General features: G+C 34.7%; 1 protein-coding gene across 1 annotated transcript in view; it reads right to left on the bottom strand.

Annotated features, from left to right (window-relative positions):
- The window catches only part of SCAMP1 (secretory carrier membrane protein 1), a 141,262-nt gene that overhangs the window by 61,489 nt on the left and 58,901 nt on the right, over nucleotides 1-20,872 (bottom strand). The window contains exons 4-6 of the mRNA XM_046000136.1: nucleotides 19,470-19,578; nucleotides 16,712-16,840; nucleotides 12,190-12,349 (exon numbers count right to left, since the gene is read on the bottom strand). Of these exons, the coding sequence (XP_045856092.1) occupies nucleotides 12,190-12,349; nucleotides 16,712-16,840; nucleotides 19,470-19,578 (398 nt within the window). The remainder of the gene's footprint in view (nucleotides 1-12,189; nucleotides 12,350-16,711; nucleotides 16,841-19,469; nucleotides 19,579-20,872) is intronic.

Consider the following 20,872-nt stretch of genomic DNA (forward strand, 5'->3'; position numbering starts at 1 on the left):
TGTAAGGTAAGGCATGAAAATCAGCACCTTCACTGCAGCCGTCAGAAGGGATTCGCAAAACTAAATAGGACTTATCCCCAAAAGCAAGGTTGGTTTAATATCTAATAATCAATGTAATGTACCATATTAATAAAGGAATAAACCACATGATTATCTCAACAGACACACAAAAAGCATCTGGAAAAACACACTATCATTCATGATTAAAAACTCTTAACAAGGTACAAATAAAGGAGAGGTTACTCAAACCAGTAAAAGGCAATTATAAAAACTCTAGAACTGTATCATACTTAATGATGAATGCTCTCCCCCTAAAAAGGGGAACAAAGCATACCTTTCAACTTTCTACTTCTGCTCCCATTTTACTAGAAGTATAATCAACAAAAGGAAGGAAAGAAAGGTACATTGATCACAGATATCCAGTTAGGATATTAAAACACAAAACCTTTTATCTGCATATGATATAATCCTACATATGAAGAAAATCTCAAGACTATACTTGATGAAGGAGTTCAGCAAGGCAGAAGAACACAAGATCAATATACAAAATCCCATTGTATTTCCAACTACATATGACAAACAATCTTAAAATATTTTCACTCAGAATGACATACAAAAGATAAATGACTTAGGAATAAATTCAACAAAGTAAGTTAAAAATTTGTGTAATTAAAACTTAAGAACAATGCTGAAAGAAATTAGAAGTATTTAAATAAATGGAGAAATATCGCATATTCATGGATCACAAAACTCAATATAGTTAAGATATCAGTTCTCCCCCCAAAGAGGCTTACAAATTTAACTCAAGCCCTATCAAAATCCCAAGGGGCATATTTATCTTTTAGTAAAATAGAGAAATTGATTACAAAATTTAAATGAAGTCAAAGAATCTTGAAATAGCCAAAATAATCCTGTATTCATCAGGGCTATTGGTCCCTAATTTTCTTGTAAAGTAACTTGTCTGATTTTGGTATCAGAATAATGTTGGCCTCATAAAGTGAATTTCAAAGTGTTTCCTTCTCTCTCTCTCTTTTTTTTTTTTTTTAGAAGAGTTTGGTACTTTTTGGAAGGATTGGTATTAATTCTTCTTTAAATGTTTGTTAGAATTCGCTAGTAGAGCCACGTGGTCCTAGAGTTATGTTTGTTGGGAGGTTTTCGATGACTGATTTAATCTCCTTGTGAGTAATGGGTCTGTTCAGATTTTCTGTGTGTTCATGATTCAGATTTGGTAGTTGGTATGTTTCAGAAATTTATTTCTTCTGTTATCTAATTTGTTGGGAGTAGAATCTTATGTACTGACTTCTTAATTTTGTTAGTTTTTCCCAATTTTATCATGTATACTAGAACACTTTAAAAAATATTCTTTAGGGGCGCCTGGGTGGCTCAGTGGTTTAAGCCGCTGCCTTCGGCTCAGGTCATGATCTCAGGGTCCTGGGATCGAGTCCCGCATCGGGCTCTCTGCTCGGCAGGGAGTCTGCTTCCCTCTCATTCTCTCTGCCTGCCTCTCTGCCTACTTGTGATCTCTCTCTGTCAAATAAATAAATAAAATATTTAAAAAAATATATTCTTTAGTGAAATTCTGTTGATTTGTTTGTGTGCACATTTTGAATCAAGATCACTCTGTGGGTCTGTTTATTTGTGTTTTTTTAAGTGAATTTATAGAGTTGTGCAATCATCACCATAATCAGTTTAGAACTTTTTTTCATCACCCTAAAAATTTTCCTGGATCTCATTTGCAATCAGTTCCACTACCACTTCTTAGCCCCAGGTAACTACTGATATGCTGTCTATCTCTCACATTTCTGTTTTCTGGACAGTTTATGGAAATGGAATTAGAATATGTAGTCTTTTGCTGTATTCTTTTACTAGAATAATGGTTTTGAGGCTCATCCAGTTCGCAGAAATAAATAAAATATTAAAAAAAAAAACCAAATTCAACTATACATGAAAAGGATCATAAACCATGATCAAGTGGGATTTATTCCAAGGATGAAGGGATCCACATATCAAAGTGATAAACCATGTTAACAAAATGAAAGATGAAAATCATATGATCATCTCAATACAGAAAAAGTATTTCACAAAATTCAACATACATTTATTATTAAAAATCTGAACAAAGAGGTGCCTGGGTGGTGGTGCAATTAGTAAAGCATCTGACTCCTGGTTTCAGCTCAGGTCATGATCTCAGGGTCTTGAGATCAAGCACCACATTGTGCTCTGTGTGGAGTCTAATTGAGTCTCTAGAGAGACTCCCTCTCCCTCTGCCCTTCCCACCCCCAAAATAAATAAAAAAATCTTCAAGAAAAAAGTTCCCAACAAAGTGGGTGTAGAAGGAATATACCTCAACATAATAAAGGTCATATATGATAAGCCCATAGCTAACATAATATTCAGTTTATTAAACTGAATGAAAGCTGAAAGCTTTTCTTCTAACAAGACAAGGATGGCCATTCTCACCACTTTTACTCAACACAGTACTAGAAATCCTAGTCAGAAGCATCCACAACAGAAGGAAGAAATAAAATTATCATTATTTGCAGATGACATGATTTTATATAGAGAAAACTCTACAGACTCCACTGAAAATGTGTTAGAACTAAAAAATTCAGTAGAGTTACAGATACTAAATCAATACACAAAAATCTTTTGTTTCTCTACATTTACAACAATCTATCAGACAGAGAAATTAAGAAAACAATCTTATTTGCAACTGCATAAAGATAAAATACCTAGGAATAAATTTAACTTAGGAAGTAAAAGACCCTTACACTGGAAACTGTAAGACACTGATTAAAGAAACTGAAGACACATAAAACTAAAAACACAAATAAATGGCAAGATACATCATGCGTGTAGACTGGAAAAATATTGTCAAAATGTCCACACTCCTCAAAGCAATCTACAGATTCAAAAAAATCCCTATCAAAATTCCACTGGCATTTTTCACAGAACAATCCTAAAATTTGTATGGAACTACAAAAGACCTTAGCAATTTTGAGAAAGAAGGACCAAACTGGAGGCATCACAATTCCTGATTTCAAACTATTATTACAAAGCTACAGTAATCAAAACAGTATGGTCATGGCATACAAACACAAGATTAATTAATACAAGATTAATTTGACAGAAACATAGATTAACTGAACAGAACAGAGAGCCCAAAAACAAACCCATATATATTTGGTCAATTAATGTACCACACAAAGGAGCCAAATATATACAATGGAGTAAAAGAGTCTCTTCAATAAATTGTATTGGGAAAACTGGACGGCCACATGCAAAAGAACAGAAATTAGACCACTATCTTACATCATACACAAAAACTAACTGACAATAGATTAAGGCGTGAATGAAACACCTGAACTGAATGAAACACCATACAACTCATAGAAGAAAACACACATGGTAAGCCCCCTGACATCATTCTTGGCACTATCTGGATTTGACACTAAAAGCAAAAGTGACAAAAGCAAAAACCAAGTGGGACTACAACAAATAAAAAGCTTTGGCTTAGCAAAGAAAACCATCAAACAAATGAAAAGGCAACCTACTGGATGGAAGAAAATATCTGCAAATAATTTATCTTGCAAAAGATTAATATCCAATATATACAAAGAACTGATACAACTCAGCTGCAAAAAAAAAAAAAAAAAAAAATCCAATTTAAAAAATAATGGGCATAAGATCTGAAGAGACAAGGGCACCTGGGTGGCTCAGTGGTTTAAGCTGCTGCCTTTGGCTCAGGTTATGATCCCAGGGTCCTGGTATGGAGCCTCATGTGGGCCTACCTGCTCAGCAGGGAGCCTGCTTCTCCCTCTCCTTCTTTCGCTTCCCCTGCTTGTGTTCTCTCATGTACCCTCTCTCTCTCCCTCTCTGTCAAACAAATGATAAAAATCTTAAAAAAAGAAATCTAAATAAACATTTTTCCAAAGACAGAAAGATGACCAACAGATAGATGAAAAGGTGCTCTGGGGCGCCTGGGTGGCTCAGTGGTTTAAGCCGCTGCCTTCGGCTCAGGTCATGATCTCGGGGTCCTGGGATCGAGTCCCGCATCGGGCTCTCTGCTCGGCAGGAAGCCTGCTTCCCTCTCACTCTCTCTGCCTGCCTCTCTGCCTACTTGTGATCTCTCTCTGTCAAATAAATAAAATAAAATCTTTAAAAAAAAAAAAAAAAAGAAAAGGTGCTCAAAATCACTAATCATCGGGGAAATGCGAATCAAAGCCGCAATCATTTAACACCTCTCACCTGTTAAAATGGCTATTATCAAAAAGATAAGAAATAACAAGGTTTGACAAGGATAAAAAGCTGTGCACTGTTGGTGGGAATGTAAATTGATACAGCCACTATTGATAACAGCATGGAGGTTCCTCAACAAATTAAAAATATAACTACCATATGATCTAGCAAATCCATTTCAGGCCATTTATCCAAAGATAACAGAATCATATCTCAAAGAAACATCTGTAATCCTATGTTCACTGCAGCATTAATCACAATAGCCAAGGTGTGGAAACAATCTAAATATCCACTGATGACAAGAATGGTTTATATACAATAGAGTACCATTTCAGCCTTAGAGGGAAATTCTGCCATGTGGGACTATATGCATGAACTGGAGAGCATCATGCTAAATGGAATAAGCCAGACAGAGAAGGATAAATAATGGTATCACTTATATGGGGATCTTAAGAAAAATAGGAAAGTTGAACTCACAGAACAGTAGAATAGTGGTTGCCAAGAGTTGGGGGAAATGGACAAATGTTGATTAAACGGTATGAACATCTAAGGGCGCCTGGATGGCTCAGTGGGTTAAGCCTCTGCCTTTGGCTCAGGTCATGATCTCAGGGTCCTCGGCTCGAGCCCCGCATTGCGCTTGCCACCCTCTCTCTGCCTGCCTCTCTGCCTATTTGTGATCTCACTGTCTATTTGTGATCTCTTTGTCAAATAAATAAATAAAATTGTTTTTAAAAATCCTTTTAAAAAAAGGTATGAACTTTTATTACAAAATCAGGAAGTTCTGAGGTTCTGACATACAGTATAAAGACAATAATTGATAATACTGTACTATATAATTGAAATTTGCTAATAGGGTAGATCTTAAGAGTTCTCAACAACAGAAGAAAAAGGTAAATATGTGAGGTGATGGATGTGTTAACCCACATGTGGGAATTCTCTCATGTGTATGACTATCAAATCATTACATTTAAAAAAATCATCATATTAAACAATTTAATGTATTATAACTTTGCCAATTAGACCTCAATAAAGCTAAAAAAAAAATGAAGGTGAAATGAATATATTTTGGAAAAAAAAAAAAATCTGAGAGAATCCGGTGCCAGCAGACCTATATAAAAACAAATGAACCATAGGGGCACTTCGGTGGCTCAGCTGGTTAAGTAACTGACTCCTGATTTCAGCTCAGGTCATGATCTCAGGGTTGTGGAATTGAGCCCTGAGTCAGACTCTGAGCTCAGCAGCGAATCTGCTGGAGACTCTCTCCCTCGGCTCCTCCTCCTATACACACTTAAGCACGCTCTAATAAATCTTAAAAATAAAAAAAAGAAAAGAAAAAAAAAAACAGAGAAATAAATTAAAATATATTTTAAAAGTAGAACTTACTGATCCTAAAAGCAAAGAAAGAAAAAGGTATATAACAGGTATGTTTTATACAGTAATTAGTACATATAAATAGAAGGCAGAACTCTGGGAAACAGTGTGGAGTTTCCTCAGAAAGTTGTAAAGACAGTTACCATATAAGCCAGCAATTGCACATTTACCCCAAAGATACAAACGTGTGATCCAAAGGGGCACCTGTACCCTAATGTTTATAGCAGCAATGTCCACAACAGCCAAACCAGGGAAAGAGCCCAGATGTCCATCAACAGATGAATGGGTAAAGAAGATGTAGTATACATACAACGGAATACTATGCAGCCATCAAAAAATGAAATCTTGCCATTTGCAATGACATGGATGGTACTAGAGGGTATGAGGCTAAGCAAAATCAGAGAAAGACAACTATCATGTGATCTCAGTCATATGTGGAATTTAAGAAACAAAACAGAAGATCATAGGGGAAGAGAGGAAAAAATAAAACAAAACCCAACCAGAGAGGGAGATGAACCACAAGAGATACTTAATCCTAGGAAACAAACCGAGGGATGCCAGAGCAGAGGGAAGTGGGGGGATGGGGTAACTGGGTGATAGGCATTAAGGAGGGTATGTGATATAATGAACACTGGTTATTATATAAGACTGATGAATCATTGACCTCTACCTCTAAAACCAATAATACATTATATGTTAATTAACTTAAATTAAAAAAATAAATTCAATAACAAAAAAAATTAAGGTACCCTCTGGATGAGTCAAGAAAGAGGCACTAAGAAATTTTCTGGGGTGATGGTAATAATGTATTATATATTGATAGAGTTTGTGAATTCAGATTTTACACTAAAAAAAAACACACAAGAACAAATCAAAACTGTAAACAATTACTGAGCTCTAGTTACTAATGTCAATTTACCTTATAAAGCATCTATATGTTACAGATAGAATTTAGACAGTGTATATATGGTGTTTGATGTTAAATTCTTTCAACTTTGCTATTTTTTGAAACTTTTCATAATTAAATATAAGAATTATTCCTCTTCAATAAAAATAGAAGCAGATATAAATCCATATAAATAATTATATTAAATATAGACAAAAAACCTCCAATTAAAAGACTAGATTATCATACTGGGTTTCTTAGTGTTTATTTTTATCTCTCAACACAAGGATATACATACACCCTAGCATAAATTATGATTTCCTCTAGCTCAGACTGAGGCATTAGAGGACAATGAACTAAAAGCAGCAAAAGATGATTTATAACAAGTAACATTTTAATGGACTAAAAGTAAATAATAAAACCTAACACAAAACTAAAACATTAATTCCAGCTATCATTGACAACCTATAAAACATAGTATTTTGCATATATTATCTCTAATCCTTTTATCAACTCTGCAAATATTATCCCCTATTGACATTCAACAAACTGAGGCCGAAGTTTTGTTCTGCATGATCCTAGGAGCTCAATGCTTTTAAGCAGAGAAGCCAGGATTCTTACCCGTTTTCAGTCTATTTCCAATAAATACTGCCTCATTAATAATGACTTAATATCTTAAAGTATTTACATAATGCTTAGTCATTTGCAGAAACACAAAACTAAGATCAAAGTTATAATCTTTTTAAAATATATAAGTGACAACATAACAACTGCAGACTTAATTTTGAGCTATTTAACAGCTATTAAACTTAACTTTTAAAAATACATATCTGAAACTTCTCTACATGGTCCTTCAGATTCTGGTGGAGGGATAAACTTATGAAGGACAAAGTCATATAAGCCTAACAGTAAAACCAGTTTCTTGGTGGAAAACTAAAAATAACTCATACAGAACAGTATTTTACACAGTTTGAAAACCATCTCTTTTTTTTTATAAATACATGCATTTTTTTTTTAAAGATTTATTTATTTGACACACAGAGAGAGAAATCACAAGTAGGCAGAGAGGCAGGCAGAGAGAGAGGGGCAAGCAGGCTCCCTGCTGAGCAGAGAGCCCGATGCGGGACTTGATCCCAGGACCCTGAGATCATGACCTGAGCTGAAGGCAGAGGCTTAACCCACTGAGCCACCCAGGTGCCCTGAAAACCATCGTTTTCATGAACATTGTGATAGTTCAATGGTGCCAATAAAAGCAGGGTTTTCTTCCCCTGATTTCAGAGAAAAATATTTACTAAAAACTGAAATCTTCAAAAAGGTAATGCAAGAAGACTAATTTGAAGGTAGCTGATCTACCTTGAAATAGAACACAAGGTATGTCACCAATATTATATTCCTTTGGAATTCAAATATTCTGGGTGTGTCTGAATATCATCCAATTTTTATATATAAATTTTATGAGCCAAAGCTTCAGAAATGCCTATTTTCAAATCAGTTATATATTATACATTTCTAAGGGCAAGTACCATGTATCCCTTGTATCTCCAGCTTAGTATATGGTCATTGTTCAATGAATGATTCATTTAACCTTAGGATACTTCATGATTGTAAAGCAGTTGGAAAATGTAAGTTATTTATCCTAATATTAATATTCCCCTGAAAGACTCCAGTGAACTCAATAATGAGCATGCAAATACTTCAACAGAAACTCAGATGACACTGGAAAGCCAACTTCTCATTCATAACTAAAAAAATTATTATTGCTAAATAGTCTACCTTTATTACATTTTAAAATTATGTTTAGGGGCGCCCGGGTGGCTCAGTGGGTTAAAGCCTCTGCCTTCGGCTCAGGTCATGATCCCAGGGTCCTGGGATCGAGCCCCGCAGCGGGCTCTCTGCTCCACAGGGAACCTGCTTCCTCCTCTCTCTCTGCCTCCCTCTCTGCCTAGTTGTGATTTCTCTGTCAAATAAATAAAATATGAAAAAAAAAATTATGTTTAATTATCATTATGATGTGTTATATGTGATTACTACATATAATCACTTAAATGTATATTTAAATTTTCCATTGGGCTTTAAAAGCATTACCAAACACTTTAATTCAATCTAAAGGCATTTTATAATTCAGTTAAAACAATTATATTTTTCTTCTCAGATTAGAGTTAATATAAAAAAAGGTTTACTCAGCCATCATATTATTAAGCAAATTACAACAAATTCGTGATAACAAAGTAAACTGTTAAACTTTAAAAAGGAATTTCTTGAGATACTGAATTCATTTATTTTTACTCTGAGTTGAAAGGCCAAAGAGATAAACCACATATGGCAATTAAAAATACAACTCCAAATGACTAAGGAACATTTCCATTGCATTCTAGAAACAAAGGCTTCCTGATATATCCTCTAGTTATTTTTAGCACTCTACTACAAAGCTAACAACTACTCCAGAAACGTGAAATTACCTCCATCTATAAGAAAAAAATAAATTCACTGAACTAAAAGAGGAAAAATCTAATCACATTCTCAAACCTAATGCCCCCCTCCAACTTCTATGTTTGCAATGACCAGTTTATTCTAAAATCAATCCAGCCAAGTTTTTCTTACTGCTTACCATTCTTTTTCTTTTTGGGGGGGGGGGGCACGAGAGAGAAGGAGAGAGAAAATCTCAAGCAAGCTCCCTAACCACAGTGTGAGCTTTGAGCTGGAGGCAGGGCTTGATCTCACAACCCTGAGATCACGATCTGAGCCAAAATTAAGAGTCAGACGCTTAAACAACTGAGCCACCCAGGTGCACCTTACTGCTTACTAGTCTTTTCTTCACTTCTAGAGGGATACCTGGAGAAATAAAATTCAGGAAATATTTAAATAATTCTATGGCAGAAGAGCCAAATATACCATTAGCCAGAGAAGAGTAAAACTTGAGAACTGTGAGGGGCACCTCGGTGGCTACTACTCTCCCTCTGCCCCTCCCTCTGCTTGTGCGCTCTTGCTCTAAAATAAGTAAGGAAGGGGAGGCACCTGGGTGGCTCAGTGGGTTAAAGCCTCTGCCTTCAGCTCAGTCATGACCCCGGTGTCCTGGGATTGAGTCCCATCCGACTCTCTGCTCCATGCAGAGCCTGCTTCCTCCTCTCTCTCTGCCTGCCTCCTGCCTCTCTACGTACTTGTGATCTCTGTCAAATAAATAAATAAAATCTTTACAAAAAAGAAAAGTAAGGAAGGGTCACCTGGGTGGCTCAGTCGGTTAAGCATCTGCCTTCAGCTCAGGTCATGATTCTAGGGTCCTGGGATCCAGCCCTACATAGTATGTTCAGATGCTTGTTTTCATTTCTTAATCACCAGTCTTGAAACAAAATATGAAACACTTGCATATCCTGACTCTGCCCTTTCTCAAAGGCAGTAATCCCTATCAAAACTGATCTAAAATAAAGCATTTATGTGAATAAGGCTATTTAAAGCCCTATATTTAATATCAAGAATCACACCCAATGTATCTGTGTTTGAGGTTTTCATTTAAAGGAAAAAGCTGTCGTCAATACAGGTTTAACAAACTACCAGATACAGCAGGAAAGACAGGCTCAGAAATATGTGCAATGTGGAAAAAAGAAATGCCAAAGTTACATACTGAGAAGGTACAGTAATGATGTAACACACTTTAATTTCAACTTTCCCCATTAAACATTATTCCTCTCAGTTCTGCTCTGAACAGGGAAACCCAGAAAATTAATCATTTGTGATAAACTCTAAAGGACTGAGATGCAGCTAAGCACTTAACTTACAGATTAATAATGACAGAAGTAAAAATGTTCCACAAAGCATTTTTATTTCAACTGGCAAAGAAAGGAAATAAAAGGAATGAAGCGACTTCAAGTAATAAAAGGCAGAAAGCTAGGTTTTTTAGTGGTTTGTTTTGGCTACATTAGTTATAGAAGGTTTAAAATCAGGTCATTAGTCTTAGGTCACTATATTTTTTAAGATTTTATTTAATTATTTGAAGAGAGAGTATGTGAGAGCAATAGAAGGTGCACACACACCTCCACAAGTGGTGGAGGGGGAGGAGGACGTACAAAGAGAGACGCAAGCTCCCCACTGAGCAGGTAGCCCAATGTGGAGCTAGATCCCAGGATCTCAAGATCATGACCTGAGCTGAGGGCAGACGCTTAATTTAACAATTTAACCAGCTGAGCCACCCAGGCGCCTCCTCTCGTCACTTTTAAAGTCTCAAGAACAACCCCATTCCTACCCACCAGCATCATTACAAATATATTAGTAACATGATGGAAGCAGGCAGGCAGAAGCCAAAGCCAGATGTCAAAAAAATTTAAAAACCTTGTACACCAGGCTTAGATGACAAGCAAAAGAGCACCAGTAACTGTCTTCCTAGATCATGGAAAGAATAAATAGGTCCTTTTTATTCCTCTCCAACCCACATCCAAAGGGGACACCTCTTCCCATTCCTTCATAACTAATCTCCATATTGTAATATATCCAAAGATTCTTTCCTCCTTCCATCCATTTTCTTGCCTTCATTACAATTTTAACCAATTTAGTTTTCTGTTGAATGACCACTTTTCTCCCCACATTCCCTCACCTTTGCCCCTTTCCTTCTGGGTTGGTTTTTTTTTTTTTTTTTTTTCATCTGTTTTCATATCTGGGTTCCTAATTCCATGACGAAGGAATACACACTGTGATTAATCAAAGAAATTCTATGTTGAAATGGAAAAACAAACAAGCAAACAAAAAACAACCTGAATGTGGCCCTCTAATTTCCCCAATATAACATCTGCACAATACATACCTTTTTCCTAGTAATGCTGCCCCTCACTCATAAGAGTTGAAAAAGGTTCATTACTCATAAACAAGTTTACTCAAAAATAAGTTGATAAATGATCGAATATATGGATTCATAGAGAACTATTATTTAAATCAGCACCTTCCAACATTTATTTCTTAAAACAATAGTCCAACAAGGTGTTCCACAAAAAAATGGTTTCAGTCAAATCACAAATCACATGAGGCTCTTAAAAGAATCTAAGCAATCCTGAATTGAAGAAATTTAACTTTACTGTCCAGCTTTTTCCAAACTTAAGCTCATGAGTCCCTTTTTCAACAACATTTATTAATACCTCATAGAACATGCATTTAGGAGATATTAATCCTAACCACTGATTAAAATATATCATGCAAAATATTACCTTATAACCTTAATAGTTCTCAAATGCAAGACCATTTGAAGAGCCAAAAATGAATTTACATAGAAAATAATTACCTTGCTAGGTGAAAGTGACTCACTTTAAATATCATAGGTATATTGATCTTACCTAGGTTCATTTAAGAATTAGACTGTAATCACCATTTGTGATTTTTTTGTTTGAAAGGGGAATGAAGAGCAAAATTTTCCTTAATGTCAAGTGTATCATACAAAATGGAAAATTTATTCTACAAATATTAAGATATAAGACTACTGTCATTTCTCTATTTTCGTGTTTGATCCTTCTCAAGTGGGAGAAAAGAACGAGATTCTGTGACTTACAAAATCTAATTACTACAAAGATATGTTACATATGATTTATCAGAATGTATGCCACACAATAACAAAAAATTTTAGTAAAAATGTATCAATTTCCCCCTTAAGGTTAATTACCAATTATTTACTTCACAGGTTTTAAAGAGTATATTTCAAAGTACACACATTTTACCTGAAAGCTCCGTAAAGTGGTCTGTACCAACAGACAAATGAACAAGGAGTAAAAAGCAAGAACCACAGGATACTCAATCCAAAATCAACCCCTCTTGAAGCATCAACACAAAACCAAGCCAAGCATCCGAAGATATTTAGAAAGAGTGTTACAGCGTGGACTGTGGAATCAAAAAACAAAATAGAAATGTTTACATTCAAGTTATGAATTCATTCAACAAAAATTGTAAATGAAAAATTTCTTCCTTAGAGCAAATGTATTCTACCCCTTGCTTCCAGCTAGTATCTTTCAAAAAACATTGCTGTTTCTTACACATTTGGTTTGAAAACAGTAAATACAGGAAAATGAGTCCTAACTTGTGCAGTGTTTGGCAACAATTTGTTTGGTCCTCTCCTAATGGGCCATTACCGGAGAAGCAGTACCTTAAGGGATTCCTCCTTGAGAAGAAAATACTTGATGTGGCCCCTGATTCAAGGCCCTGCCAGGGAAAAGAACCAGGGCTTGGGAGGAAAAAGAGCCTAAACACTGAATTACATTTTTACAGAGTAGCTGCTGACTCCTCCCAGAGTGGACTATACAAGGAGGAGAAAACTGGAGAAGTGCTCTGTGCAATCTCATTGTAACATTTTTAAGCAATTAATTAGAATCATTGAACTAAAAATACTAATACAGTAGTAATTTCACTCTCTCAGGATTATTCATTCTCATAAGGTTATCATTTTTTAAATTTTTTATTTATTTTTTATTTTTTTCATAAACATATAATGTATTTTTATCCCCAGGGGTACAGGTCTGTGAAGGGGTTATCATTTTTTAAAGTGCTGGGATAAATACAGTGTTTTGGTAGAGGATCAAACTTACTTTCTTAAAGAAAGAAAATAATGCATTTCAGCTGTTGTGGCGGACCTTTCATTTAATTAATGCACACAGTTAATGGGAAACTCTTCATATGTTGTTAATAATTACATATCCAGAAAGACCTAAAACAAAAAATCTGAGAACCATCTAACTATACTTTGATCCTAAAGAACTACACTTACTCATTATAATTAGTAACCTTTTTAAAGGATTTTTTTAAAAAATTATTCATAGGCTGAATTAAAAGAACGTTTTCAAAAGTTAAAATAATGTTCAATGTAAATACAAGAAAAATATACCAACTCCTACTTGAATTAAAAATAAATGAAAAACCTAGCAAATCCAAATACAAAAATCTCAACTTACATTAAAAACTTTAAAATCTTTTCAACTTATAATATAAAACTAGTAATTAACAAAACAAGATGAAGACATACATTATAGGGTACCTCTAAATTTGGTGTAACGACTAGCTAAATATACAAACTCTAGAGAGTAAGAGAAAGGGCACCAGAGGAAGAAGGATTATAGAAATGTACTACTGAGCTAATCAACCTCTACATTTCAATTTTTCAGCTAAAAAATACAGGAGCTCTTCCACGTTTAAAACTTCATTCCATTATATTACACAAGGAAGAATCTTCCTTATTAAATTTATTTAGAATTAGGATTTCTAACTTTCACAAAAGCCAGTTTACTAATAAATTTACTCATGATCTTTTTGCCTCAGAATAAAAGTAGTTTTTGTAGAAAGTTATTATTTTTTAACGTTAAATGGGATCCAACTGCCTGAAAAAGTTTTATGTATTCACAACATTATACTTCAAACTTCAACCTTAAGAGAATTTTTAAAGGTTTATCTCCTAATTTGCCTAAGGAAAGAAAGAAAAATATGGATATGTGTATTAAGGTTCATTAAAAATTCCTCCAACAGGGGCGCCTGGGTGGCTCAGTGGATTAAGCCGCTGCCTTCGGCTCAGGTCATGATCTCAGGGTCCTGGGATCGAGCCCCGCATCGGGCTCTCTGCTCTGCAGGGAGACTGCTTCCTCCTCTCTCTCTGCCTGCCTCTCTGCCTACTTGTGATCTCTCTCTCTGTCAAATAAATAAATAAAATCTTAAAAAAAAAAAAAATTCCTCCAACAATTGATAAAAATATCAATTTAATTTTGTGTAATCTATTAAAATTCCTTTCACATGTTATCATAGTAACCAAAAACCATGATCAATAAGTAATTTATTTGTACCCCAAAGAAAAGTATAATGTCCGGGCCTACTTACTAAACTATCAGTCCACTTACACACAGATCTAAAAATACACAGAAAGGCAAGGTAATATGAAACACATGATTCTCTCTGTTAGTAATATCAATCCTGTTCTAAACTGCTTGGATTGGATTCCAGGTGTACATATAACACTGAAGAAATTTTTAGGGCATTTTGTTTACATGATTTGTAAACTGAATGACTCAACTTCACAGGAACTTTCCATCTGCTTTATTAAGCACTCAAATCTGTTATTAGTGGACCTAAATTTGCAACTATCACTATAATATTCTTCTTGATAAGCTCTGCATTACAACACAGACACCTAACATAAACAGATTTTAAACAATATAACTATCTTCTTCACTAATTCATCTTTAAATGGCTTGTTTTTCTTTAAATTCAAGATTATACTCAAAGAGGTTAAGATTCATTTGACAGTAGATAGTACTAATTGCTTCAGTTCCTTTACAGAGTAAATTATTTATTTCAAGTAAGGTACCTTTGAAAGTATATCTTCATCTTATTTGGGTTTAAAGCACAAATTACTTCTTCATTTTGGTACTCTGTAGGTTGTACAACATGGAAATCTAGACTCTGGGCTCTGGAGCCAAGCTATCCAACTGCAATCCTAATTGTTGTGTAGTCTTGAACAAGTTACTCCAATTCTCTAAGCTTTGGATTCCGTATCTTAGGTAATATAGTACCTGCTCATAGTGTAGTCAGGAGTTAATAACATCATGTATATAAAGCGATTAGTACTGTGCCTGGCACAAATAAATCCTCAATAAATGTTCTCTTCCATCATAATTATTACTACAGGGTGAAAGCACTCATCAACTCTGAAATCATTAACAGGTTGACACTGCCTGAAAATAACTTATTAAAATAATCTCCATTCTATGAAATTTAGAAACATCACCGAGCTAGATCTTACCTTATTCCAGGTAATGTTTCTTTAAATATTGAGACCTCTTTAAATACTTTAAATCTGTCAATGCAACAGGATTAAGAAAAACTATATTCTAAAAACCTCAGAAAGTTATATATTTCTAAAACAAAACAGACCTATTTTGAAACAATTAGCAATAGTAACATAGCCATTCAGTTAAAATTAATTACCTTTCCCAATCAATCTTTATTTACTCAATTCCTTGTAGAATTTTCTTCCAACACCTATCTCTCCCATACAAAGCCTATTTTCCCACTAGGTCAAAGGATTTATACTTAAAATGCTAGGCCAGGTCTGCCCATTAAGAAATAATTACTATATATATGCACATATTATATATTGATTAAATAAAATATATGGCTTGTTTACCTGTACAAATATAAAATCAAAACCTTTAGTGTTAAAAATATACAATACTACCTACACTGGAGTTTAGCAAGATACTAGACGAACAACAAAATCTCAAAGAAAAACTAAGAGTTAAGAATGTACTATCCATCACTTCTCGGCCTTTTGGCTAAGATCAAGTGTAAGAATGTACTATCCATAAGAAATCACTACACACATTCTAAAGTAGCTTCACATATGTGAAGAATGCTCTGGAAAAATTTGGAGGAAAATAGTCCCATTTATCTAGGAAGCGGAAAAAACGGCTCCCCAAATATACAGTAACACATATAGATTTCCTCCATCAAGGATGCACTACAAATTCTTCATTTCCCAGCAGTTACGCAGGTGAGAAGTCATAACAGCTACACCTCTCCTACTAACATAATAACATTAAAAGGGGCTGAGACTACTGTTTGGAATAAAAGTGAAACACACAGTAAGCTGGAATTCTATGTACACAGAACAAACTGTTAAAGAGCTTTACATTTTATTTTAGTTATTACATGAATTGTAATTATACTCAAAACAATGCAAGCACCACAGCCTGACTATATGTCCTAATGTTCTATTTAGTTAAATATCCTAGATTAACTAGGTACTTCCAGTAATAAAGGTACTTATCAACCACTTGAAAATGAAAACTAAATTGTGCTCAAAGCTTTAAGAAAATTATAATACTATTTTATGGCCATTTTAAAAAGTCATAATGCTTTAAAGAATTTTTAAACAGCCTTCATTGCATAAAAATAGAATAATTTTTTCAAAACAAATATAACCTAGATAATATTTTACAACTATTCCTTTTTCCTCAAAAAATACTATATGTGACAAAGAAGTCCTTTCCTCAAGAATGCCAGTTCTCATATATGCTTTCCTCAGTTTAGATTGTCACATAGTTTAATTCTGCAATACCTAAATATGTTTCACTCTGAAAATTAAGAGCATACAAAAAAAAAAAACCATTTGTGATACTATCCTTAATATCTGAATTCCAAAAAGGGTGGTTTTTGACAATAAAACATACACTCTGTTGAATATACAATTTATTTTATACTTACACATCCACAAGTAGTACATAATCTTTACTGTCTTCTGGAACTCTACAGGAATGTCTACAGAAAAATCCTGATAAAAACAAGGTCCCACAGGAAAATTGCCAGGGAGAGGTGGCCAATTATTTTTTCTTCCTGCAAATTAAAAAAAAATTATATTAGGACCAATATGGGCTATTCTTATTTTTGGTTTCATTATAAAGAACATTATTTGTTCTTTTAATAGATGTTTTATAAATCGAATGCTGTATCTCTACATTCCTGCTGTATCTCTACATACATTTTTAAAAATTTTCCCAAAGTAGGGCCATGGCTGGCTCAGTTGATACAGCATGCAACTTTTTGATCTAGGGTTGTGGGTTCAAGTCCTACCTTGGGTGTAGAGATTACTTAAAAATAAAATCGTTAAAAAAAAAAAAAAAAAAATTCCCCCAGAGTATCACTTTAGAAAACATTGGATGGTAAAATATTTTTCCAGTGTCATATAACGCTTACCAGGAACCATATATGTACAGTTGATACAAGAAGCAAAAAAAGAGCACAAAGACATACCCCTGTGACTCTACCCTAAAAACAGACTTATTTCTCAAAGTCCCAAGAGCCTGCATGAGAAGGTCATGCAGTTTTTAAGTATCTACAATTTCCTCTTCAGCATCTTAAGTCTTTGAATATAATTCCTAGCCCATGTGGAGAGGGAAGACCAGCTTCTGAATCTTGAGTTTTCTACTGCTAACTACACGAAGAAACACATGATTAACTAATACCAAGGAATCAAATTTGGAAATCCCAAAGTCTGAAAAAATAACACTCTAAATATCCATGTAAGAAAACCATAAAACTAGGAGAAAATATGAAACAGTCAGAAGAAGGAAGCTAAGGAATTATAACACTTCAAAAAACCTACAGGAAAAATAAATTCAAACTATCAGAAGGAAAAATGTGTCATAAAGAAATGAAACTGAAAATAGGGCTTTGGAAGCAGTGGAAGCAATAAAATCACTAAAGTTAAAGAAGTCAAAACATTAAAAACAGAAGGTAAACACAACACTTAAAGGCCACTTCTCATTTTGGAAATGATATGCCACAATTTTTGAAAATTCAAATTTATATACTTTGTATAGAAGAAGAAAACTTTATAGTGGGAGAAAAAAAATGACATATGTCTGACTCTTCCCAACATGTCTGCGCTATTTATAATTCTTTTCGAATTTCATATTCATTTCTCATACAAGTCCCATACTATCTGAGAAGAGCAGAGAATAGCAATGTAAGAATCAGGATCTGAAAACAGAAGTGCCTAGCCATTTATTGGCTAGGGGGCGCCGGGTACCTTAAATTCTTGAAGACTTGGTAAAATCTGAAGACGTCTATAAAATCTTACACTTCTTCATAAATTTAAGAGTGGAAATAACAAGAGAATAACAACTATACCACCATTCAGGGAATTATACTGATAATTAAATGAGTTAATAGATAAGTACTTATATGTGTAACGCACCACAAAGTCTAACTCTTAATTTCTCACTGTTTGTTACTATCTTTACTTCTAAAAATATCTCCCATAGAAATAAATTATATTAGTCAATACTAAGGACATAAGACAGATTTTATTATAGGTATTTCAGTAATACTGATCTCAAATAAACCTTTAGTTTCTCCTTTTACTGATGTTGTCTCTGATGTCACAAGCCAACAAAATAGCCAAGGATGAATGTGTCCTCATGAGGCCCTAGGCTTACACATTTCTTTTAATAGTCTTTGAATATATAAATTTTATTTTTCATTTTTATTTAAATTCGCTAGTTAACATACTAGTAATACTAGTTTCAATGGTACATTATAATGGTTCAACACTTCCATAGAATACCTGATGCTCATCACAGCAAGTGCCCTCCTTAACCCCCAGCACCACCCACCTCCCCCTGGTAACCAGCAGTTTGTTCTCTACAACTGAGTGTGTTTCTTAGTTTGCCTCTCTTTCTTCCCCCATTTCTCCCAATGATCATTGGCTTTGTTTCTTAAACTTCACAAATGAGTGAAATCATGCAGTATTTGTTGTTCTCTGACTTAGGCATACACAATCTAAGATAAGGAAAAAATAGTTCAGTATATTGTTGCTGACCTAGCCCTGTCATTCCATCACTATCCTAGATAGAGTAACAATGACTTGTCTAGATCTTTAATCCCTTAGCCAGATACTGCTATCTTTCTTTAAGATAAACCCTGGAAGTGGCCTTTGGTAGTCACAGTCTAAACAGATGTCAAAGCAAATGATCAATTCAGTACTTATTTCTTTGATATAATTGAGAAACCCGAGGCTTCCCAGAATCATGCCACACATTTTTTTAATATGATTTGACGGGTTGGTTATATTTCTGAGGACAGGGGCAGATAATTAGAAACTGGGCTGACTAAACAAAAAGAGTCAAATTTAGGGCACACTGCCATGTACTCTTAAGGCTTCAATAGATTCAAAGAGGGCCCAAGTGCAGAATCAAAGGCTCCCGGCCAAACCCCAAAATTATCATATTCACATTCACTTTCTGTGTGATAAGGCTAACACTGTCATAATCTATCAAAAGACATGCAAATCAGCCAAGATCAGAAAGCTACAGAGTAACAAGTAGGATATCTGCTGTCTGATCTTGCTAGAACAGGAAAAAACAGCATGGCTTTATCCATAAACCAAATGAATCAGAGCTAGCACAGGCGTAATTTAAAATGTTTAAAAGTTATTTTTATTTCAAACTTCTTTGGATACTACCATGTTGACTGAGATTTTGCATTTCCCGTTCTCGACGATCTAATTCTGCTGCTTTTCTTTCTAGTTCTTCTTGACGCTTAAGAAGCTCAGCTTGGGCCAAAGCATGTTCCTTAAACAAACAAAATACCAATGAATGAATAGGTTGTCAGAGTTGGAAAATCCTATAACATGACTATGCTATCTACCCTCTCTCTCCCTCTACAATGCCAGAAACTTTAAGTTTATTTATTTTTTAGTCCTCTCTATACCCAATGTGGGGTTTGAACTCACGACCCTAAGATCAAGAGTCGTACACTGTCAGAATCTCAATTCAAATGCTCTTCCAAATTACAGGAATTCAGGGGCGCCTGAGTGGTCACTATCACCCGGCTCCCTGCTCAGTGGGGAGCCTGGTTCTCCCTCTCCTCCCTGCTCATGCTCTCTGTCTCTGTCGCTATCTCTGTTTCTCTCTGTCAAATAAATATATAAAATCTTAAAACATATATATAGGAATTTACTCAAGGTTACTGTTTCAGAAGATATTATGGAGCTATTTGACTGATTTTGGTTTTTTGGTTATGAAAACCGTCAGTGAGAATACTGGGTACATTTAGAACAAGACAAAATTCTCTCGGTAAGAGTAGTCAGAGTACTATTTGGGAAAATAAAATTAAGGTGACTTCTGTGCTAAATGAGGAACAAAGGGAACAAAACAGACAAAGGTAGAAAATGACAACTCAATTGACTCTTAAGAATTGGTTTGGGGGCACCTGGGTGGCTCAGTCATTAAACATCTGCCTTCAGCCCAGGTCATGATCCCAGGGTCCTGCGATTGAGCCCCACATTGGGCTTTCTGCTTGGCGGGAAACCTGTTTCTTCCTCTCTCTCTCCCACACCCCCTGCTTGTGTTCCCTTTCTCTGTCTCTCTCTGTCAAATAAATAAATAAATCTCTTTTAAAAATTGGTTTGAATGGTACCTAGGTTTCCAATGCGAGAATATACAGTATCTTCTATTTTAGAAGATAATAAGATGAAAGAAGAATACAATTAAGAAATTCTGGTTTGTAACTTCATCTGCCCTTATGTAATACAAGGCATCCTATTCATCTCCTTTATTGTCATATTTTTACCACCTGCTACTTCCTACCATAGTCCTTTGCTTAGCCATTACAACCCTTTTCCAATGTTTTCTATTGGTACTATAATAGCATTGTGCATTAAAGAGTGAAACCAACAAAAGGCAACAAAAATTTCAGAAAACAAATTGTTCAAGAGGATAAGTGAATTCAAAAACTTAATAACAGAATAAATATTATAAGCTGAAAAGAACTATGCTATTAACATAGTTAATATTAACCCTATTAAGGTTGAAAACTAGCTAACTCAGACTCAAAAGTAAGTTAAAAATTAAGTAGGGCAAAAAA

Source organism: Meles meles, chromosome 3 (genome assembly GCF_922984935.1).
Source record: "Meles meles chromosome 3, mMelMel3.1 paternal haplotype, whole genome shotgun sequence".
Lineage (NCBI taxonomy): Eukaryota > Metazoa > Chordata > Mammalia > Carnivora > Mustelidae > Meles > Meles meles.